The 23,692-nt window shown below is 37.5% G+C and overlaps 1 protein-coding gene across 4 annotated transcripts; it reads right to left on the reverse strand.

Moving 5' to 3' along the window:
* Positions 1 to 500: 500 nt before the first annotated feature.
* Positions 501 to 15,979, reverse strand: LOC125715439 (transcription factor Sp6-like). Of its 4 annotated transcripts, none has more exons than XM_048986948.1 (3): positions 15,861 to 15,979; positions 14,355 to 14,443; positions 501 to 3,259 (listed from the first exon to the last, which is right to left on the reverse strand). In XM_048986948.1, the coding sequence occupies exon 3, from the start codon at positions 3,063 to 3,065 to the stop codon at positions 2,160 to 2,162; it is 906 nt and encodes a 301-aa protein (XP_048842905.1). In that variant the 5' UTR covers positions 3,066 to 3,259; positions 14,355 to 14,443; positions 15,861 to 15,979; the 3' UTR covers positions 501 to 2,159. The 4 variants fall into 4 exon arrangements, with proteins under 4 accessions (XP_048842905.1, XP_048842903.1, XP_048842904.1 ...); XM_048986946.1 differs by having other exon boundaries at positions 15,769 to 15,968; XM_048986947.1 differs by lacking the exon at positions 14,355 to 14,443.
* Between the last annotated feature and the right edge of the window lie 7,713 nt (positions 15,980 to 23,692).

The raw sequence follows: 23,692 nt of genomic DNA on the forward strand, positions 1-23,692 counted from the left end.
AAGTTATTGTATTGCCATAATTACAGTTATAAATAATTAGTTTGAAGAATTTTGTTATTAATCTTGCTTTAGGTAACTGTACTACTGTCACTATATTAATATGAACAATTTCTATAAGTTAGTAGGCAGAAAATCTTAGAATACGTCAGAGTTTATTGTGTACCAGATTTTTGTGATTATTAAGATTAAGTATAATTTTGCCAGCCAATGAAAAATCAAATGTAAAAAGTTTGTCAATAACAGTTTGGGGATATTAGTCCTTTTTGCAAAATCTGTCTATTGGCTTATATTAAGACATGCCAAATAATTCAAGAAGTAGTTATGATAGTATATGAAAACTGAGTTTGTCTATAATGTGACATAACTTTATTCTTACTTCAAGCTTTGTTTTTTGTCTCCCAAAAATTAATGCATAATGCCTGATTGATGTAGGATGGCATATGTTGTTGAGATAACAACATGAAAAAATATTTAATCTTAAATATATCTTTAAGTCACTAAACATAAATTCTTAGCCGTCAAAACACTGAAAGTGTTTAAGAATACATCTTTTCTAAATGGAAATTAATGGACAGTGAGAAAAATCTGTTTTCAAGACGAAGAAACCATCCATTCATCATGCATAATGGCTTATCCAGTACAGTACAGGCCTGGAGTCTATTATAGGAAACTCAGGGCACAAGGTAGGACCTGCCCTAGACAGGATACCAGTCTATCACAGGGCACACATACACACGATAAGGAAGGAGCAAAATCATGGACTGTCTGGGGGTCCTCTAGGACCGGTTTGAGAAACACTGCACTAAAGACAAGTTATGTACCAAGGCACCTAACTGTATTCGTTTGGACTGTGGCCCTGCAAACCGGAGGAAGAGAAGGCAAACTCCACAGACACAATATGGGGCAGGAATCATGACCTCAAGCCCAGAGGGACGAAACAACATACCTACACTATGGGCCACCATGCTCAAATGTTTCATTTATTTTTCCATTTAAGCATTATATGGTGTTCATGATCCAAATAGTGTTTCTACAAGGTGATGTTCTATTTAAAGAACAGGTGGATAAACAAACACAACAGTATAGTCCTTACGGTATAGTGGTCTAAAATCTATGAACTGAACCCTAAGTTATTCCTCTAAATGTCTAACTTCTAATTTATTCTGGAAAATAAAGGATTCAAACAAGAAATATGAATACAATAATGTATTTTACATGTAAACATTGTGCCTATTTCTAAATGCACTACTTGTCAGTATGAAAACTGTCAGAAAATTGCCAGTGATGTTATTCTAATTTTTTTTTTCAAAACAAATACTCAGTTAACATTTACAATAGAAATGTAAAAATTGTCGAAGCATGCATTACTTTTTGTGCATTTTGAAAGTTATGTAATGGCAACTGCAGATAATGTACTAGTGTAGTGCTGTAGCTGTGTTGTAGTGCTATTAAGCAAGATTTGTGAATTGCCCTAGTAAAAAGATAAAAATGGTTAAAAACACCTGCTGACAGAAATATTTCTATTTTTTTTTTTTTATCAAAATGCTTCATACTTTCTTGTTTTCCTTAAAATACAAATACCTAAAAATAAAAAAATATCTAAATACTGGAAATGTTCAATAAATTTTTTGAAATCGACAAGTGAGAGCTGATTTTGTCATGGAGCTCTGAACATTAAATGAATAAAATTTAAATGTTATTTGAACCAGTATTAGCTTGATGACGTATGAATCACCAGAAATATGTTTGTTTAGATTTGTTCATGCAATGGATTAAGGGAGAACTCAAACTTGTCTTTAGAAAGAAAAAAGAATATGAGATGCTCTTTGCCTGACATCTGTAAATAGCACTTTTAAACTTTTAATTCAGTGTGCATTTAAAGAAACTGCATTCAGATATCAGATCATTCGGATATCTTCATGTACTGCAAGTTTTATCTTGTTCAAATTAGCATGAAGGCATTCATTCATCTTATGATGAAATGCGGGGTTTGCACTTCTCTTGGACAAATTGTAGTTGTTGAGATAACAGCTACAGTAATTTGTTTTTAATAAACACTTACTTTATTTAGGCCTTTCTAAAACCCATCCAACTGTCTCACTTCTAGCAGTAATATGCACTGTTTTAAAAGTCTAATACTTAATATAAACAAGGTGCCTTCAGTCAGCCTGTCCACTCAGTGTAGAGCTGATCATAGCTGGTTCGCTTTTGGGATCATGTGGGGCCTCCCGTGTGCTAGGAGAAGCATTAGGAGGGTGGAGAGGTGATGACGCATCGCAGCATTTTCCCAGCCGGGGACCTCCGCCCTCCCTATCGTCCTCCTCAGTGCGTGGTGAATCGTGTGTGCGCATATGCTTTGTGAGGTGATCACCACGCATAAAGATGCGGCTGCACAAAGTGCAAGTAAACTTCTTGGCGCCAGTATGGGTCAGCAGGTGGCGCTGCAGCTCATCAGATCGGGTGAAGCGCTTTCCGCAGAATAACCAGTTACAGACAAAGGGCCTGTCTCCACTGTGCCATCGAAGATGGGCCTTCAGGTGGGAGGTCTTTGCGTAGGACTTGCCACATCCTGGAATATGACAGTTGTGCAGATGTTTTTTCTTGACTCCGTCTACACAGGGTCCCAATCGCTCGGCATCGATGCAGTTGGGACAGCGGCACATGGCTTGTCCTGAGCCCCGAGAAGCTGACCGACGCTGTGATTTAGGTCGAGTGCCGGCACCATTGTCCAATGGTTGCTCCAAGGACTGCTGCTGCTGCAACAGTTCTGGCCCTACAGATTCCATCTTAAAGGTATCCTGAGGGAAAGGCAGTGAGGGGTGTGGCGCTGGAGTTAGCTGACTCGGGGGCAGGCTGCATAACTGAGTGTCGGAGGTGTAAGCTCCCAGAGGCTGCAGACCCATCGTACCACCCTGGCCTACACCCTGCAGTCCCCCTGAGCCACCTTGCAATTCCATCCAACTTCCTGTCCCCGCATGCATGTCCCACCAAGATGGCATTGTTAGATCCTCGCTGCTGCCTCCATGTGGCCCTGACCGAAACCAAGGCTCGTATGGGTGGGCCATTGGATAAGTGTTTACAGGGATGTAAACTACTGCTGGAACCTGTCTGAGGTTGACTTTGTGCTGTGAGAATCTTGTAGTATTTATGGATCAGCACATGGTTGGATTGATGGTAATCAAGGTAATAAGCATCAACAGGCTTGTTCTGAGTGATAGTCTTCAAACGATGCTGCAATTCTTAGGCAGGACAGGCTGATCTGCAAACATGTGAAAGATAAATACACATAATGATCATGACATGCTATCAAAATTGAAAAAGATTTTTGTGTGCTTATGAGACTCTTACAACTAGTACAATAATTATTAGTGGTGCTACTATTAATTAAAAAATTGAAAACCGAGAAAGAAGAAGTGAATCTACTAGACATGCAAACACATGACTTCAAACCCTTCAAAGAAATACCCCTATGACCGTATATGGATGGACACACACACATGGACATGCATGCACACATTATGGGGACTGTGGTTCTCACGCCACTGCGGCATGAACCAAACGTGTTGAGGCGGAAACCTGTAAATCCTTCTACTGCCAGGTACTTCCCATACAGGGGAGTAAAGAAAGGAAAACAACTTTATTAGCTTCCTCTGAAGGAATATGTGGATTACACAGTTGTAAAAGGAGGTTAGATGTTGGAGGGCGTGAGTATATTGATAGGCGTAACTTAGCGCCCATGGCGGGAATCCAGGGAGGTATGGCTGCAGGCCAAGGTCTAAAGCTCAGAGGATTCCAGGTGATGACTGCCAGACTGTAGAACCAGTTCTTTATGAATCACATTGTAACACAGTGCCTGTAAAACGTCTCTCTCTGTTTACATTTTCCCTGCAATACTTAGCTTCAGCTTGTATTTGAAATTTTAAATGTCTCCACATCGCACCTTCATAGAAAGAATCATACTTTTAATTGGTCAGAAGGGTACACACTGGCTAAAAACAGGTATTGATTCAGTGACACTACAACCACACATTTCAAATGTTTATAGAACTACTCACTATTTGGTGTTTCAAAGGAATTAATGCATTCAATGATAAATCCATAAACCAAATTGATTGGTATTTCAGAGACTGCTTCTCAACAAGATTTTAACTGTACTCTGATTCTTTGAACTTCCAGGTTTCAAATTCATTTAAAAATTAAGCCTAATAATTACAATGTCTAGAAATACTGGATTGATCACCTGGAAATGCATAAGTTAATATGTTTTTACCCAAATGCTGAGAATCCTTGTTGCGATATGTAGGTCTAAAAGTATACTTATTAATTTATTGCACATTCCACATATATGACAAAAGGTCATTTATTGTAATCATTTAGGTGGTTATTAATTATACATTCACCCATCCATCCATTTTCTGTAACCACTTGTCCTATGTAGGGGGAGGGGAGGGGTGCGGAGACTATCCCAGAGTCTATGGGCACAAAGAAGGGGACAAATCAGGATGGGGCACCAACCCATCACAGGGCACACTCACACACCATTCATTCATAATAATACATGAACAAATAAATTACATCATAAACATCTCCAGCTGGGTCTTTTGAGCCTTATGAGAATTGCCTGTCGACTTGCAGAACTTGCTTAATTGTCTATTGTTGAGAGTTGGGAGTAGTGATAGCCAAAATGATGCTTCATGAACCATTTGCCATATTTTCTGACCCTACTAGATGGAGATTTTGGTTTGCATTGGGGCATGTTTTGAGCCCTTTTTTGAACAGATAGGTTCATTCATTTCTTTCCATACAGGCCACTAAGGCACTTGTCATCTCAAGACTAGACTACTGTAACTCCTAACAGGTCTACCTCTGAGTGCCATTTATCGCCTGCAACTGATCCAGAATGCAGCTGCCCGACTCGTTTTCAACCTTCCCAAGCTTTCCCACACCACACCATCCTTGCACTCCCTTCACTGGCTTCCTGTAGCTTCCTGCATAAGATTCAAAACACTGATGGCTGCCTACAAAGCCAAAACTGATCCAGCACCCTCCTACCTAAAATAACTTATCTCACCCTGCACTGCACCACGTTTTCTCCAATCCTCCAGCACTGCTCGACAGATCCCTCCATTTATCAAGGCGCAAGGAAGACATGCATTGAGACTCTTCTGTTTTAGCGTTTATGTGGTACAGTAGAATGAACTTCTACTAGATGTCTGAACAACTGAGTCACTGGATGCCTTCAAAGGATGACTAAAAACCTACCTTTTTCAGAAGTACTTGGATTAGCAATTCCAGGGTTATTATGAATCATATATATATATATAATTATTATAATTATTATTATTATAAAAATATGTATTACTTGCCAACAGAATTTTTTAGAGTGATAGTGTTCCTATCCAGGTTTTATTGAATCAGTATCAGAATATATTAACTGATGAGTCTTCTAAGCACCTATCTATATAAGTATGCCAAATGCAGTAAATTTAAATGTAAATGGTCCATGAATCTTGTTTTGGTCATCATTAGAAGGGATTAGTGAGCCACAGTCACCATGCAGCCAAGCACGCACACAGCACAAATAAAACGGATCACGGAATGCAGAGCAGCACTGAAGGCAACATGGATGTTGTTTTTTAATATGCTTGGTGTGTATGTTGATGCTTCCATGTCCCACTCTCGCCAGTGTGGGGAAGCAATTAAAAAGGCCAATAGGATGTTGGGTTACATCTCTAGGTGAGTGGAGTTTAAGTCAAGGGAGGTGATGCTAAGATTATACAATACCTTGGTAAGACCCCACCTAGAATATTGTGTGCAGGTTTGGCCACCATACCTTAAAAAGGACATTGCTGCCTTATAAAGGGTGTAACGTAGGGCTACGAGAATGTTTCCTGGTCTTAGAGGAATGTCTTATGAGGAGAGGTTAGCTGAGCTGAATCTCTTCAGCCTCGAGCAAAGTAAACTAAGGGGGGACATGATCCAGGTATATAAGATTCTAACAGGTCTGGATGCTGTTCAGCCAATTGGCTACTTCAATATTAGTTCAGATACAAGAACTTGTGGCTATAGATAGAAATTAGTGGGAGAACATTATAAACTGGATTTGAAAAAGCACTTCTTTATACAGCGTGTAGTTAGAGTATGGAATAGTCTTCCTGTTAGTGTAGCACAAGCTAAAACCCTGGGTTCCTTTAAATCAGCGCTAGATAAGATTTTAACAAGTTTAAGCTATTAGCTGAATTTTCCCCAAGCAAGTTGATGGGTCGAATGGCCTCCTTTCAAATGTAACTTTCAAATCTTCTTATGATAATTTGTGGAATATGTTTAGATTTTTAGAATCTAAGACTTTGACCTGTGCAATGCGTGGATGTGGCCTAAAAAAAAAAAGGTTGATTCTTTTAGATTTGAAAACTGGTTCAAAAAAACAATTTGTTCAGAAATCGGACATCACTGTCATTCACCTGGATCACTGTTTTTGTGTGCAAGTAATGTTTCTTACTAAGACTGTATTGCGTTGTGCTTTTCTCTCTGACATATACAAATGCGATTCCATGTTGTATTGTGTTTTATCATTGGTGTATAATACATTAATTCCTCATATGCCATATATTAACATCTGTTTTTAACATTAGTAGTACCAATTGAGTTATTTTGATATAATTTGAGTGTAAAACACTCATTTTGATGATGCAATGGGGGATATTTTTCTGCTCATTACAATATTACAGGGAATCCACACAAACACAAACGTGTCACAGCTGAACATGAACTTTAGCCCTAAAGTAAGTGCAGGGGTGCCCCAGTTTTCCCCCTGATGGCCACATTCCATCAGCATCACAAAGCCAACATCCACTGTGTCTGAAGGGAGGCTTAGTAAAACTTGCCAGGCTGGATTTGGTTGTAGTTCGGTTGAAGACAAATTTCCATACAATGATGGTGAAAGGTAATATGTTCAATGTATTCATTACATTACACTGAACAATAAGGATTTTGCTTCCTGAACATTTTTAGGTATATTTTATGAAATTCGAGCTCATCACAAAAATCACCTTAAAATCTTCCTATCACATTTTGTACATATAACCAATTTTTGTGACTTGATGTCACATACATTAAGTCTTCTAGTATATTGACCACAAAGCAAGCTTGTCAGCCCAAGCATGCCTGGGCATGCACTCAGTACAGGTGCTATTCAAATGTCATCTTAGGCATGCCTGGTCATGCTTACTCAGGGTAGACACTAGCAGACAGGCTATAAAAGCAGCTGAAATATACAGAACCTGAGCATTGCATTGATATTGTTTGAACCCCTTCTGATGTACATTATTCAGGCAATAGCATAGTGAGTGTACTTAACAATAGCATTTATTTCCTTCAAGAAGATGCCGTACACCAGTCCTGTCAAAGTCGCAGCAGTATGTTCTATTACATAATGATCATATGATGGATTGTTATTTCGGTCTAACTGATGTATCCGGCTTCTCCGCTAAAATAAATCTATAGAAGACCCCAAACTGCCTTCAGTAAAGCCACCAGAGGCCTGGAACCTCCATGAGGTACATGAATAAGCCACAATGCCAAACCCAGGTGTGAAAAACAACCATTTATGCCTGGTTATCATCATCTAGTAATGGAGCTAGAATTAAATAACCTGATCATGGACTGAGGGTTCTTATAAACAAAAGTACAAAATTTGCTGTCACTAGGTAGTAACGTTTTTGTCTTTCAGAGCCACCAAGAACAGGGGACAAACATCTTTAAGTAGGCTGACAACTTCTGTGTCTCCACTACTTTTATGGGTTGTTCATGGCTTTATTGATACCATGTTTTTATAAATGATCTGCAACACTTTCTATCTTGATGCAGTCGGTGGCGAACATGATGAATTGTTTTCCCAGGACATTTCAATCATGAAAAAATAATATCAGGACAATCAGAACTGGTCAATGCAGGTCAACTGTTGTTTAACAAGAGAGGCAGCTGACACTAAAATCAGCTCAGTTCAACTAACACAATGTGTCAGCATCATTATTCAATTAAACACACAAAAAAATGCTAAGTTAATTTAATGTTTCTCCAAATTCCTAATTTGAAATTATTTTTCCATTCATCTTGAAATTATCATAATTTTAAAAAGTAAATTTCTACTAAACTTGTTGTTGCATCTGTATTTACTAAAAAAAATACTAAAAATGCATCATCATTTAGTCAGAGAAGACGAGGGAAAAATAGAGAGCCATTCAGAATGACGAAACACGAGTCTCAGAAAATAGGGAGTAATGTGCCCATATTAGGACCAGATCTAGGCATAGGCAACCCCCACCCGCCTGCAATCGGCAAAATCTCATGAGGGATATGGGTCTGCCTAGTCCCCCTGAGAAAGTAAAACCGACCCTATACATATGAATTCTGTATAAAAAGCAAAACAATCATATAGTAGAAAACTTTTAAGTCTTAATCACAGGCTTAACTGAGGCACTGCATTTTTAGAAAAGGAAACAAGTTTTGTTCAAAATAATCTTGGAGAATTCAACACGGCACAGGCACATCTAAAAAAAACGCAAAAGGTAGTGTTTATGTACATAGAATACAGCAACCATGACATCATTTAGGGCCTGAGGAGATATTAAATCAATACTTAATAATAAACTAAGAATACATATTTACATTGAGGTGGCCCTATCATCCATAAGCTTTCAACTGTCAGCAGAAGGCAAGTAATCATTGAAGTAAGAACATCTATAAAACATATATATGTATATTCAAAAATATGTATAAATAGTATCAGATTTTGTTACTTAAGTTAGTTTTACTTGTTTTTAACTACAGTAACAAAAACTCTAGGTATTGTAATTTTAAACCAGTCAATAAATGTTTCAGAAACACTAGAGACCAGAAAGTGGTCAATCTAGCATTACTATTTATTTTCGGAAATATGCGAGTTGTTCAGTGCTACGTTGCAGCACTTAATTTCTTGCCAAAAAACATCATGCCAAAACAAATTTTCAAGCACGTTCCACTTTTAGCGCAGAGTATAAAAACATGTGTACTGACTTGTAAGAAAAGATTTCATATATGCCCAGTCTGTTGCTTTTGATACACAATATATTCTAATAGGAATCATCTTAAACTGTTCAATAAGCATCTCATGGAGTAGTTGATGGAGGTGAGGAATAATTGGTATTTGTTTAATTTCATTTTAAAACATTGCTGAATATCATAATTTGTAATACTTGTTTTATTTTATTTAAGGGACTGGTTTGCATGATACACATATAAAGGCTATTAAGAGCTAAATAAAAGCCTAAATAGTTCAATCTGCCTCCTGCTTTCTCTCACATACAGATGGTATTCTATGCACATGGAGATGATTGTACATTACTGTACTCTTTGGAATAGAACAGTATTCTTTTTACTTTTTCATGTTAGCACGAGATGGTGACTACGGTATGCATTTCAATCATGGTTCATTTCACATTAAAGACAGAAAAATTATACATTAATTACTTAATGCCACAAAAATTAATTACTATTTTTAAAATGCATCCCAAAAATTTTGTAAATGTCCCGATTTTTGTAGAGAGTGGGGACAAAAGATATTTTTTTAATTTCCTATGGCACTAAAGCATCTGGGAATTCATGTCTTGTACCCTATTTTAATATAAACATTTAAAATCGATACTTTTACATTACAGTTATGACATTCTTAAGTCTTTGGTCATTTTCAGTTGACTTAGATGTTGTGCAATTGCACATAGTTGGATCCTGTTACTGAAAGTGTCCATTAACTGTTTGCTACCAGTAGGGATCTTTGGTCTGATGTAGAATTTCGTCTTCCATTTTCCGAAACTAGAGTAAATTGTCAGCTTACTTAAGAGTGTCTTTTCTTGTGTTGACATTATAGAGGAATCTATATATGTTACAAAAAGTCAATCTATCCTTTTAAATTCACTCGAGAATACAGCACTGTAAGCTACGGTGTAAGTTACTGCTCATGAAATACTAACTCAAGCTCAAACATTTTTGTGCTCTCAGTTTGCTCTTTCGAACTCTTTAATTAAGTTGTGTTTATGTTTTGGTTATTTGTGTGCTTGTCTAAAGAAATCCAACTTGCATTATTTTAGCTTCCAGTAACATTAGGCATGTGTGTACTTTCATTAGTGAATAAAGTAATTCCCATTAGAGTAGTCCAACTTCACCTAAAGAGCAAACATGCGAAATGACTCCCCTGCCAACAACATAGGGTGATATAGGATAGCACAAAAATATGCCCAAGTGTTTCAAATTTAGATGTATTACATATCGATAAAAAGAGAAATATAGGGTAGCACTGGCTAATTTTATCACATCCTGGCATGCCATATTTTCTTTATACAACCCAAGTCTAGTAACAACTTTAAAACCGTTCATAAAATTTTACCCATGTTACCCATTATTCATGTTTGTTGCAATACTTCTGTCCTTTCCTAGTTTGGTGGTATACCTTTGTTGTAGATATGCACCAACCGTGACCATCTGAATCTACAGACAAATATAGTAGGCCTAGATACACAGGAGTCTGCACCCACGACTGTGTGGACACACAGTTATAAAGCCTTGTAGTTTTTTTTTACCTTTTAAACATTCCAAAGATATGGGATTTCAACCACGCTTTTACATGAATGTAACAAACTAAACAATTAAATTTTTCCTTTTCCAAGTAATCTTTCTGGCAAAACTCCGTTTGTAAAAAATCCAAATGTTTCTCCTGCTGGAAACTCCAGATCCTCAACCACATTCAAATGCTCCACAAATCCAATGTTATTTGTAGGGAAAATTCTTTATTCTTCGTTGCACCTGGACTTTGTCATTTCTAACCAGCAGGAGAATCCCAAACACATGAGTAAAAGAATACATGGAATGGTGTTCCTTATTCAGAATACAAAAAAGTACCCGTATTATTAATTTAACCTATTATTAATTAATTAATTTATAAACTCAAACCCCTTTTCCCCACTATGCATACATTACTGCCTCTATCCACATTTGAATGTCTGCTTTTTTAAACTCTTTCAACAATGAAATTAACATCATCAATCAAGCACTTGTCAATCAATGTATTTGCCGATGTCAGTACCAAAGCGTTCTGGTTATCTTACATTACCCCTCCCCCATTTCCTCTCTCTCAGCTTTTACTGTCCCTTATGATAGTGAAGATTGTCAGCTTATCCTTAGATCTAAATCCTCCTCCTGGCAGTTAGACCCCATCCCCACCAGCCTGTTAAATGGCTCCCTGCTTTCTGTATTACATCTGCTCACCTCAGTTATCAGTTTCCTCCTTACCTCTGATGTTTCCCCTTCCCTGTTAAAAATTGCTGCTGTGACACTACTCCACGAAAAACCTAGCCTTGACCCCATTGATTTCAATAATTATAGACTCGTTTCCAACTTTCCATTCACTGCTAAAATTCTTGAGCAGATAGTTGTTGCTCAGCTCAAGCTTCACCTCGACTCATTTGCTAGAGCCCTTTCAATCAGGTTTTTTGACCCAAACATTAAACTGAGACCGCCATGGTTAAAAATTACTAATGATGTTCTCTATGCTCCTGATACAGGCCTTTGCACCATTCTCATGCTCCTTTACCTTAGAGCACACTTTGACAGCTTATCTCACTCTCTGCTCTTGGATTGTCTAGCTAGTCTCAGGATCACTGGTACCACGCACAAGTGTCTTTTTATCTTTGAAATTGGCAACAATATGTTCACATTAATAATTTCATGTCCGAGGATACTCTATTAATAGTAATCAAGGTGTCCTGCAGAGGTCAGTCCTTGGCCCTCTTTTATTCATTGTTTATCTCTTTGCCTTCAGTAGCACCTTTCATCACTAACTCAGTCGTACATTTACGCTAAGCCAGATTTCCCACCCACAAACTGGTTCTCCAAAAACAACCTCAAACTTAACAGAAATAAAAGTCCAGTGATGCTCATTGGAGCCAAATCTGCATTAACTGAAGCATGAATAGCTTCACTGTTCTTATTGATGGTCACCCTGGCTCTATATCAGTGGCGGAGCCAGAAAGTTTTCAGTGGGATGGCCAGGGTGGGACCAGAAGTTATTTTGGTGCGGCACATAAATCTAAATATGAATTTAAGGCATCTAGAGAATAAAACAATAGTTAAGGTACCCAAACACAATAACTCTATATTGTTTGTAATTCAGGCAAAGGTTCCCAGGTGTCTTGGGAATGTAGAGAAAAGATCCGCCTCTAAAAGCAAGAAAAAAATGCCACAAAAATGGAATTATGATGGGGGTGGTTAATGAGGTGGCCAGGTTTCAGTCTAGGGTGGTCACTTGCCCAACCCCCCCACCACTCCCCAGATCTGTGTTTGGTCATATCAAATGTCCTGGTGTGATTTGGGACAGTACATATTTGTTTAGTTCTAGTGTTATTTGTCCAATTGCCTGTTTCCCTTTCTTTAACATCACCCGGATTCACCATGCCATTTTAATCCAACACACTCAGATGCTCGTAAATTATCTGATTACCGCCCAGATGGACTACTGCAATGCCATTCTAGCTGGCAGTCCTAAAAATCTTCTCTACATACTACAAGTCATTCAAAACTCTGTTTCCTGTATCATCACTCAGATTAAATCTAGCAATCGCATCATTCCAATACTAATTCAACAATGACTCCCCATTCCCTACAGGATCGTGTTCCAGATCCCTTTACTTAATTTTAAAGCCCTTTCTAACCTTATTTTAACCCAGTAATATCTGTGACTTCATTTATTCCAACTCTCCCTCCCAGTCCCTTTGCTCTTCCACTGCACTCCTACTTAATGTTCCTCCGGACCACCTCAGTTGGAGTCAATTGCAATATTTAAATCACATCTCAAAAGCTTTTTCACCCAGCTGACCTTCATTCACCTCCTGTTTTGTTCATTCAAAACCTGGGCTGTTCCACTGCTGTTTTATATTGTTGTTTTACCTGTTTACTATGTTATTTATTTTCTGTTAGGTGACTTTGAATGTCTTGAATGGTACCATCAAAGCAAATGTATTAGTATAATCATAATTATTATTATAATTAAAAAACAAACAAAATCAGATTACCAATATATTTAGAAAGAAAATGGTGGTGAGTACCGGGATTACACTTACAATAAATATTAAATCGAAGGACAATTTTTGTAGGCACAGCACATATACAACACATCTTTTTTGCATCACCATATGCAGCATAGTGAATATGGTGGGTGTGACATTAAAGCCCCACTTGACAACATTCACTCTCTTCATTGTGGTTGTCACTGCAGAAAACATTCCACTGCGTGGAAATATTGCCAGCATTTGCATTGCTGCAGGTGTGTGTGTCTTGTTGCAATGTTTCTTATACGAGAATGGTCTAAAAATGCTCAAAATTTTTTTAATGGTCTACAAATAATGTGTAATGTGGCAGAAAACATGTGCAATGCAGAAAACATGGACAAAATTGAGGAATCCAGCTATAAAAATGAAACTGATCTCATGGAATTTAACAGGTTTCTGGTTAATTTGATCAAAGGCCTTCAAAATGACCGTGAATGCCAGTTATCCACTTTGGATACGTCTGATTAAGTAAATTAGCTAGCTACCTATGCTTGTTTTTAGAATAATATTTTCTATTGATATATATTTGATCTTAAATAATGACAATAGCCTTGTTGGCGATGAAGAGCACATGAAATAAAACATAGGTCTAAATAGTGAAGTGGTTTTCAAAGATCTATGTACTATCTCCTTTGAAAATACTAAGGGTGCTCTTGTACTGAGGGATGTTACAATGTTTCATGTTTGCCTCCAATTGCTTTCCTAAGGTTATCTTATATTGTTCTGTTGTCTTAGAGAATACTTGCAGAAGTAAAAATAATATTATTAATATATCTTTTACCTTGTATTTATACACATCTGGCATTCAGGAAATTAAAAAATAACAGAAAGTAATCAGGCTATGTTACGTTAAATACTGTGATTCTTGGATTAGGTTACTGTGAACAGGTATTTGTACCAGAATGCATTTCTAAAGTAACTCTCCTAATTCTGTCACATATGAATATACAGTTGAGCTGGATTAGGAGGAGGATCTATCATGCATAAGAACAATGAAAAGGTTCCTTAAAAATACATCCTCATAGACTACATACTCCAGGAGAATCTCTTCTATAGATTTTTATGACATTTGTTTGGATTCTGGTAATAAGAGGTACAGTGTAAAAGGTCAAGGTGATTTATTGCTGTAGCCATGCTTTCCCTATAATTACAAGGGAATGCAAAGCAGACATTCAGGCAGACAGCCTACAAATATGGCAAAGACAGCAGTGCACCCACCTCCTCATCCACCCCCACCCACAGCTCACAAAAACATTCCCACATGAGCAACACTCTGAATTCCTTCAGGAAACAGCTGGCTTAGGCACCTGGAGGGATGGAGATCAAAGTTAAGACAAGCATGGGGCAACAATGGATCCTAGAACTCTGTATTACTTACTTCAGAATATACAAATATATGCATATACTAGGGCTGCTTGAATAATCAGAATTATTTTGGTAAATATTGAGATCACAGTTATTTAACATGATTACTCATTGACTTTGGAAATGCTGTGCATTTACCAAACTTTAAAAAACCATTTTAAAAAGTGGATTTCCTTGAAATCTAAATGAAATTCATTAAAATAACAAAAAATAAATAAATAACAAATAAAAATGTGCTGGAAAGGGCTGCTCTGGATTTATAACGCAAGACGATATTCATTGCAAAGCAATCTTGCAAAAAGAAATGTGTCACAATAATTGTTTTATATCTATTTTCTTTTGATAATCATTGGAAGCAATTGAAATTTAAATTTGATCAATTGTCCAGTCCTGTTTTATACATCCACATTTAGAGTGACACATAAAGAGGAGACAACTAGGGGTTAAATTGTGATGAAGACTATGACTGTTCTAGTTTATGATGCTTATGACTTAAAAGAATCCATGAGAAAATCCATTATAGAGGCGTTTCATTATGATTAGGTGTGTTCCATTTTGTATATTAAATATAATGCATGTTACAAAACAACTTGTTTAGTAGTGATATAGTATAAGCATTAAAACATTTCACAAGTGGCCATCTCAGCATTTTGGAATGATCTAATCGCACCAGTAACCTGTGATTTTGTTTAGACCTACTAGGTTAGCAAATGCGGTGTATTCCGTATGATTTATGAATGAGTCATGTAGCAGAGGGAGTAAAACTCATGAGTAATGACTTTTATGTAGTGAACTCCAAAATACTGATATTTGAAAAGGAGAACGTATTTCAAGCAAGGTTTTGAGAAACTGGACTTAGTATGAAAAGGCTGAAAGTTTGTTACCCCAATTTTTAAAAAATAAACAAATCTTTAGTAACGTTATGGAAAGGAGCAAAGATAATAAAAAAATGATCATTCTTGCTAAAAGATATTCATAAACACATATTCAATAAACAATAATAAGCACAAACTGTTAAATGGTCTAAGTAATTTAACAAATTATCGACATATATCAAGTTCATTTATGAAAAGGTACTCATATATATAATTTACATCATTCTAAGTATAATGCATTTTTTTCAGCAAAGTAAGTTTGAAGCAAAACTTTTAAAACATGCTGTATATTTCACCAGTTTACCTAAAAATATCTGTGCGTGTCTGTGTAGTACCTTCTTTAACATTGTACAAAACTGTACGTATAAATTAAGACACGTTTAAGACTTTACCTTCAGTATCACCAGGGCCTGCTGTGTTCCAGAGGAAGATAAGCAAGGTAGAGAAAACAATATTGGAATAGAGCAGAGGAGTAAAATAGTACCTCGCGAGTCGGCAAAACGGAGCATTAACAGAGATCCTAAAAAGAAAGTGTCGCTTCCATAAAGGCTTCCAAGGGACAGAGGTGGAGTTCAGCAGCAGGAACCGTTTCTTGCTGTGACTAAATTCATTACCTGTCTTCACTGTACCTTTTCTTCTGCTAAAACCCCGCCTTTCCTGCAGTCATAGTGGATTAACCCCTTTCGACATTGTAGATTCTGCACAAAAGTTTATCCAAAATAATATGGAGATAACATACCTCAAGTCAAACATTTAAACTGTTTTAATTTGGTATGTGCAAGCAATGGCCAATATGGGCTAAATGAAACTGAAAATGAGTATTCTTTGATACTAAATAATGCACTATTAAAATATACTGCAAGTACAAAGACTCAGACCAGAGTCACTAAAAAGACATGGGTAACATTTTTTTTTATTTGTGTGAATTTTAAATATTTATGAGATTTCAAAAAACTGATGGAAATTATAACTTGTGATTCATCATAGTAGATCAGGCTTCATTAAACTTCTTCTATAACAATGTAAATGCCTTGTAAAATATATAATAATATGACACATTTTTTAACACAGGGATTCCTGAAATTAATTAAAATTTCTCTGAATTTATATCTACTTGCAGCTTGCAATAAACTGGATAATAAATGAAACTTGTAAAGAGTAAAATTTAGCATCTTGTGAATTCTCATAGTATCCCACTCTCCTTTCACACACAAAACAAAAGCAGACACACTGCCTGGTCCAAAAAGAGTAACCGTTTGAATTTAAATCAGCAAGTACTTAGTATTAATATGGGCTAATGTTTGGATCATTATTACAGCTCAGCAACATTATGCAGCAGTGAAATGAAGTCGACTAAATGGCCAGATTATTTCATCAATGGATTTTTTTCTTCCCTCATGGCATAAGCATATTCCAGGACGATAGTGCAAAGATTTACTGAGCTTGAATTGTCAAAGAGTGGTTCAGGGAGTAGGAGGAATCATTTTCACAATGAATTGGCCACCACAGTCTTGAGCTTAACCCCACTGAAAGTCTTGGGATGTGCTGAAGGAGGCTTTATGGACGGTTCAACTCACCTACCATCAATACAAGATCTTGATGAGAAATTAATGAAAAACTGGATGAGAAAAAATGTTGAGCATGTGGAAACAATGCATTGATGAATGCACACTATAATCACTATATTTTGCCAGGCAGTGTATTATTATTATCCCATAACATTATTTATACCCAAATAATTATATAAGAATAAACAGAAAAACTTTCTGGTAAAAAATTCTAGCAATTACATTTGCCTGTTTCTGCAACCATGGGACGATGGTTATTATAAGCCAAAAAGAAACAACTACTTTGAATATTTTTGTACTTATAGCTTTATTTTAGGAGATAAAATGTATGCTTTGACAAAAATAAACCACTTTTGGTCAAAATAAATGGGCCTCGCTTAGTTACCCAACAGGTATTCTTTTTTGGAAAAATAAAAGAAACAACTTTAGCTCCATTATGATCTCATGGGACCGCTGTTATATATGTAAAGGTAAAAAACATAATGCATACTATAGATTAAATAAGTCAAAAGGCCTGGGATCTGCAGACCATGACTACATTATCTGGATTCTGGAGACAAGGTATTTGGAAGGGGTTAAGTGCAACAGTGTCATCTCTGGATATGGTCACAATAGCAATGTCTGGGGACAGGTGGTGGTCTATAATCTCAGAGCTGGATGGCAGAGGGAGAAGGGAGAGAGCAAAACAATGATTAGGTGTTTTATTGCATGTTTATTGTATGAACAACTGAAGTACAGTTTGATGAGGAAAATGCAGACTAACTCATAGGACAATAAAGAAGATGCAAAACAGAAGGTAAATGCATCCAAGAGAGAAAATCTTAAAGACTTATTGCAAAGTCATGGCTCTGTTCACCTGTCTGTCACGCGTGCAGCACCCACCCATGAAGGAATACTGAACATAGGCAGAACTTAAGCAGAATCCTTCAATAAGAAGTTTAGATTAACAAGTGTTGCTCATTCTAATTAACCTGTAATTTAATCTTAATTGGAAAAAAACAACATAATCAGTATCTTATAGAAGTACAACTAAAGAAATAGTAGCAGAGAAAAAATATCAACAAAGTACAACTTCATATATAACTTTAAAGTGAGGAGCAGTATTGAGTTCGTTAGAGCCATAGAGTGGCACATTAACATGGTCAGACTACTATTTTCTACGATGGTGTAATTTTTGACTGGGGGGGGGGGGGCAAAGTTGTTGACGGGGTGTTAAAATTATATTGAAGAAAGTTAGCTGAGGCCCCCTTTTTTTTGCGGATGCTCAGGTAGGCCCATGCATTAACGCATCCCTGATTCCACAGGAATTCAGTGTAAGTGGGTAAGTACAGGGCTGATATCATCATTAATTTTCATTCTAGGAAGATCACCAGCCACTATTTTCTACAAGGAAAGAATTTTAAAATTATGCTTTTACAGGCTGGAGTAGTGGCTCTCAGGCTAGTGGTCTGTGCCAGTAGTTGGAAAGTTGCTGGTTTGAATCCTGTGAATTCCTGGAGTGATTCTACTTTTTGGGCCCTTGAGCAAGGTCCTTAACCTGCAATTGCTTTGTCATGGGTATGAAGTTAATCTACTTCCAGTCCTGCAAGCAGGTCCTCTAGCTGACTGGGGGAAAAACTTGGGGGTGGGTGGCAGGATTGGCACACCAGCCACCAGAAAATACAAAAACTAACACTGCTCCATCTGGACTAGTGTGGTGATAAGGTATCAGTATTCAGTCCCCTTCACTTACAGTGGATATAAAAAGTGTACACACCCCTGTTAAAATGCCTAGTTTTTGCTATTTAAAACAATGAGACCACAATAAATCATTTAAAAACTTTTCCCACCTTTAATGTGACCTATAATCTGTACAATTCAATAGAAACACAAATTTGTTAGGGGGGAAAATATATACAGTACTGTGCAAAAGTCTTAGGCACTGAGAAAAGAAATGTTTAACGCTGTTTATCTGGGTAGTAAGTGTACATTTTCTTACAAAAAAATACAATTTAACATATGAAAATTACGAGTAACACAATAAAAACTATTAAAAATGTCTTCTGTTCTCTTAGTTACTGATACCTACTTGGATGCTAGATGAACATCATCACTTCAGTTCCCAAACTTCTCCTCAGTGGCACCCGAACCATTCTATGTATTTATTAAATTTCACCACCAGCTCGCTTAATTAATTAACTTAATTAGTGAGCGAAATTGAAGATATTGAGATATTGAATAGATATCTGAGGTGGGCTAGTGGTCAGGTCACAAAACACACGGGTGTGTTGTACGGTTGCTGGACATAACAGGGTTATTTTAGCGGAGGTTTCGAAATGGCTAAGCTGACACACTTTGCCAGGTGTAACAGCATAGTTTTACACCAACATGACAGTTATTTAAACATATTTTTTTTTTTGTCTGCCTAAGACTTTTGCACAGTACTGTATATATAAAAAAACATACAATAAACTGGTTGCATAAATGTACACACCTGTAAATTTCTGATTTAATTACAGCATTCAGTCTTTTTGGATAGCAGAATCAACATGCCACATCTTGACTTGGCAATATTTGCCCTCTTCCATGTAAAACCGCTTCAAATCTGTCAGCATCTCTTGCACACAGCCTTCTTCAGGTCACCCCACAGGTTTTTGATTGGCTTTGGGTCTGGGCTCTGGCTGGGCCATTCCAAAACTTTAATTTTCTTCTTGTGAAGCCATTCTTTTGTTGATTTGTATGTATGCCTGACGCCATTGGTATGCTGAAAGGTGAAATTTGTTTTATGTTGTCAAATATTGTATATTGCAATCTTATGCTAAAATTGTACATTTTTTTTCTTCGTTATCAATGTGCACTGAATACAATATAATGACCATGCGAAAAAAGAATTAATTCTTTTTTAAATTTTATTAAAAATACAAAATATAAACATGATATTGACATAAATATTCAGACCCTTTACTATGACACGTGAAATTTAGCTGAGATGCTTCCCATTTCTATATCATTTTTGATATGTTTCTACACCTTGTTTGTTGTCTACCCACGGTTAATTCAATTGATTGGTTATGATTTAGAAAGGTGCACAACCAAACCATGATGGAAAAGGAATTGCCAGTAGAGTTCAGAGCTCTGGGAAAGGCTACAATTGTATTTATTTATTTTATTTTTTTTGCAGCTATGATGCTTCCCAAGAGCACAGTGACAGTAATTCTTAAATGGAAGAAGATGTTCCAAGACCCTTCTTAGAGCTGGCCTCCTAGCCAAAGGACCTTGGTAAGAGAGGTGACCAAGAACCTGATGATCACTCTGGCTGAGCTCCAGAAATCAAATGTGGAGATGGGATAAACTTCCGTTGCTGCAGCACTACCCCAATCTGGGCCCATCAAAAGTCTTTTTTTTTTGCATATGGCCAGGACTGAGAGGTGGAGAAGAAATTTCTACCCCCAGGCCGCTAGGATCATTAACACCGCCAATCATAATAAGCTATTACTGCGACCTTCACTTTAAATAGTTTCTCCAATTTTGTATCTTTATTTTTACAGTGGTGCCTGCGATTCATGAACACAATCCATTCCAGGAAATTGGTCGTGAACCAATTTGTACGCAAACCAAGGCAATTTTTCCCATAAGAAAGCATTGAAATCCGATTAATTCATTCACAAGCCTAAAAATAAATATTTTTGTTAATTAATTTTCAGATTTTTATAGAAAAAAACTTTAAAGAAAAACACAATATAGTGTGGCAACGGGCGGACCGAAGTATCGCGGCAGCAGAGAGAGACATGGAGACTTGCTTGCCGGGGAAATCACGCTTTTTATTAACAGTCCTTAACCCTTGCATTGTTGTTGTTTATGTTAATGGTTGTATTTCCCTATTATCATGCGCGTGTTTGTCCGTGTCTTGTGTGTACCCGGTCAAAACCTCACATGTATTTATTGTGTGTAAATCTTCCACTGCGTGTGCATCTTGCAGTTTGGAGTCTGACAACCTTCTGTTTCCTGTCTGTGTATTTGGGTTCGGTGCTCGTTGGGTGCCTCTTGTGGTCCTTATATTTACAATTACACACGGGACATGCTGGGACACGTGCCCCGCCAGTGCTACACTAGTATAAAAAAAGGAATCTGTTCGTCGACCAAATTTTGTACGTGAACTAATGCATTTTTTTCCCACTAAATCTTTGGTCGCGAACCAAATTGTTCATAGACCACAGCGTTTGTGAACCGCAGACACCACTGTATATACATTTTATATATTTCTATGTTATAGCACTTATTTTGTTAACTTAGGTTATTTAATTAGGTTTTCCTTCTATGTTGTTTATCTCACAGTCTGGAGTAGCAGCAATTTAATTTCGCTCCTAGTGTTCCACATTCATGCATTCTGAATACACTGTGTTAAATATAAGCAGATGCTAATTATAACTCCTCCCAAGGTGACACGTGCCACCTCCAGCCGTAACACATTGGGAAAGCATCCCATCTATGCTCTTTTCCGGCAGTTAAAATCTGAGGGCGTGTGTGTGCGTGCATGTGTGCGTATCTGTATGCGTGTGTGTGTGTGTGTGCGTGTGTCTGTATGTCTATGTGTGTGTGCGTGTGTATAAGCCATCGATGAATCATTTCTGAGTATATATGACTGACTGTAAGAAACCTATCTAAGTTCAGAAGAACCTACATCATCATCCATAATATCAGTGACCCAAGCTCCTAGGCTAATTCTAGATGTTACAGGCACAGAAAGCTCTGTCATCTGCAGGAGTAGTATTTAACATCATGCTTTTAATACAACTTTCTGTGCGGTTATTGAGTAACTTTACTGAATATTATGAATTGGTAACTCTTTGGGAGATAGGACATGAAAAAACAACATACCTAATTGGGTTTCTTATATCTCTACTTATACATTTTAATGTCTTCTGTCACAGAGAAAATGTAATATTGCTTATACAACTGTAAATTTATAGCAAATGTTTGTTTATTGCAGAACAGATGTGAAAAAGTAACATGTATTTTATTTCCAAATGTCAAAAATATAGAAATAAAAAAATAAAACTGTACATTTATTAAGAAATCTCTTTATTGCATTAGTGCATTTATTAAAATTTTATTAAACTGTAAAATTTAATTTATTCATCCATGTGTTACACCACAGAACACTCCAGGAGGCACAAAGCACTGAAACTGCAAGCTTTACTGAGCGGAGGGCAAACAGAAACGGAGGGTCAAGGAAGCCAGGCAGGTCAGTCCAGCAAAGAAGGATGTGGGGAGTTGAACCAGAAGCGAGACAGGTAGACTGGGTCAGGGCTGCATGGAGGACAAAGAAGAATTGGTCAGTACGCCGCATGAAATCAACAATACCTTGGACTGGAGTGGAGTGGAGTGGACTGGAGTGGACTGGATTGGACTGGAGTGGAGTGGACTGGAGTGGACTGGAGTGGAGTGGAGTGGAGTGGAGTGGATTGGAGTGGAGTGGAGTGGACTGGAGTGAACTGGACTGGAGTGGACTGGAGTGGACTGGAGTGGACTGGAGTGGAGTGGAGTGGACTGGAGTGGACTGGAGTGGAGTGGACTGGAGTGGACTGGAGTGGAGTGGAGTGGACTGGAGTGGAGTGGATTGGAGTGGAGTGGAGTGGACTGGAGTGAACTGGAGTGGAGTGGACTGGAGTGGACTGGAGTGGAGTGGAGTGGACTGGAGTGGAGTGGATTGGAGTGGAGTGGAGTGGACTGGAGTGGACTGGAGTGGAGTGGAGTGGAGTGGAGTGGAGTGGACTGGAGTGGAGTGGAGTGGAGTGGAGTGGACTGGAGTGGAGTGGATTGGACTGGAGTGAAGTGGAGTGGAGTGGACTGGAGTGAACTGGAGTGGAGTGGATTGGACTGGAGTGGAGTGGACTGGACTGGACTGGAGTGGAGTGGAGTGGAGTGGAGTGGACTGGAGTGAACTGGAGTGGAGTGGATTGGACTGGAGTGGAGTGGAGTGGATTGGACTGGAGTGGAGTGGATTGGACTGGAGTGGAGTGGACTGGAGTGGACTGGAGTGGAGTGGACTGGAGTGGATTGGACTGGAGTGGAGTGGAGTGGACTGGAGTGGACTGGAGTGGAGTGGAGTGCAGCAGGTCTTTAAGCCGTCATCCCCAGTTGCAGTCGATCTCCACTAATCGTGTTTCTTTTATTTAATTGTCAAAGCGTGTACAAACACATATATAAGTGTATAATTTCTCAGATAAAACATATTTTTAAAGCATTACAATAATATATATGAAATTGTAAAAATGCTCCAGAAAATAATGTGACACATTAATTAACCATTTAATATACAAACTGTTTAAAGAATAGTAGGGAAAACCTAGAGTGACTGATGACAAAATGAGAGTGGTTATGACAGCTTTTATTTCAAACTATTAGCCGCATCAAAATTCATATGAATAGATAACAGTGTTTAGATGGCCAGTAGTCTCTAAAGATGCTTGATTAAAAACAACCGATCATTACTTAACTGGCAATCCGGTGCTGGGTAAATACTGGACAGTACGCATGCTGGGTTATTTGTATCCAGCCTCTTGGGAATTTAACCATGATGCTGGGTTGGATCTGGGTTGTTTGTGTTTCCTGCTGTTATTAAATGCATATTATCAATTATATTTCTATATAATTAAAATGTATATTTTAAATGGAAAAGTAAAAAATAATTCATTATTAAATATTATCACTTGCCATATACTAAATGTTGTTGTAAATATTTATTGCTGTTGACAGAAATAAGTTT

This window comes from Brienomyrus brachyistius, chromosome 20 (assembly GCF_023856365.1).
Source record: "Brienomyrus brachyistius isolate T26 chromosome 20, BBRACH_0.4, whole genome shotgun sequence".
Taxonomy (NCBI): domain Eukaryota; kingdom Metazoa; phylum Chordata; class Actinopteri; order Osteoglossiformes; family Mormyridae; genus Brienomyrus; species Brienomyrus brachyistius.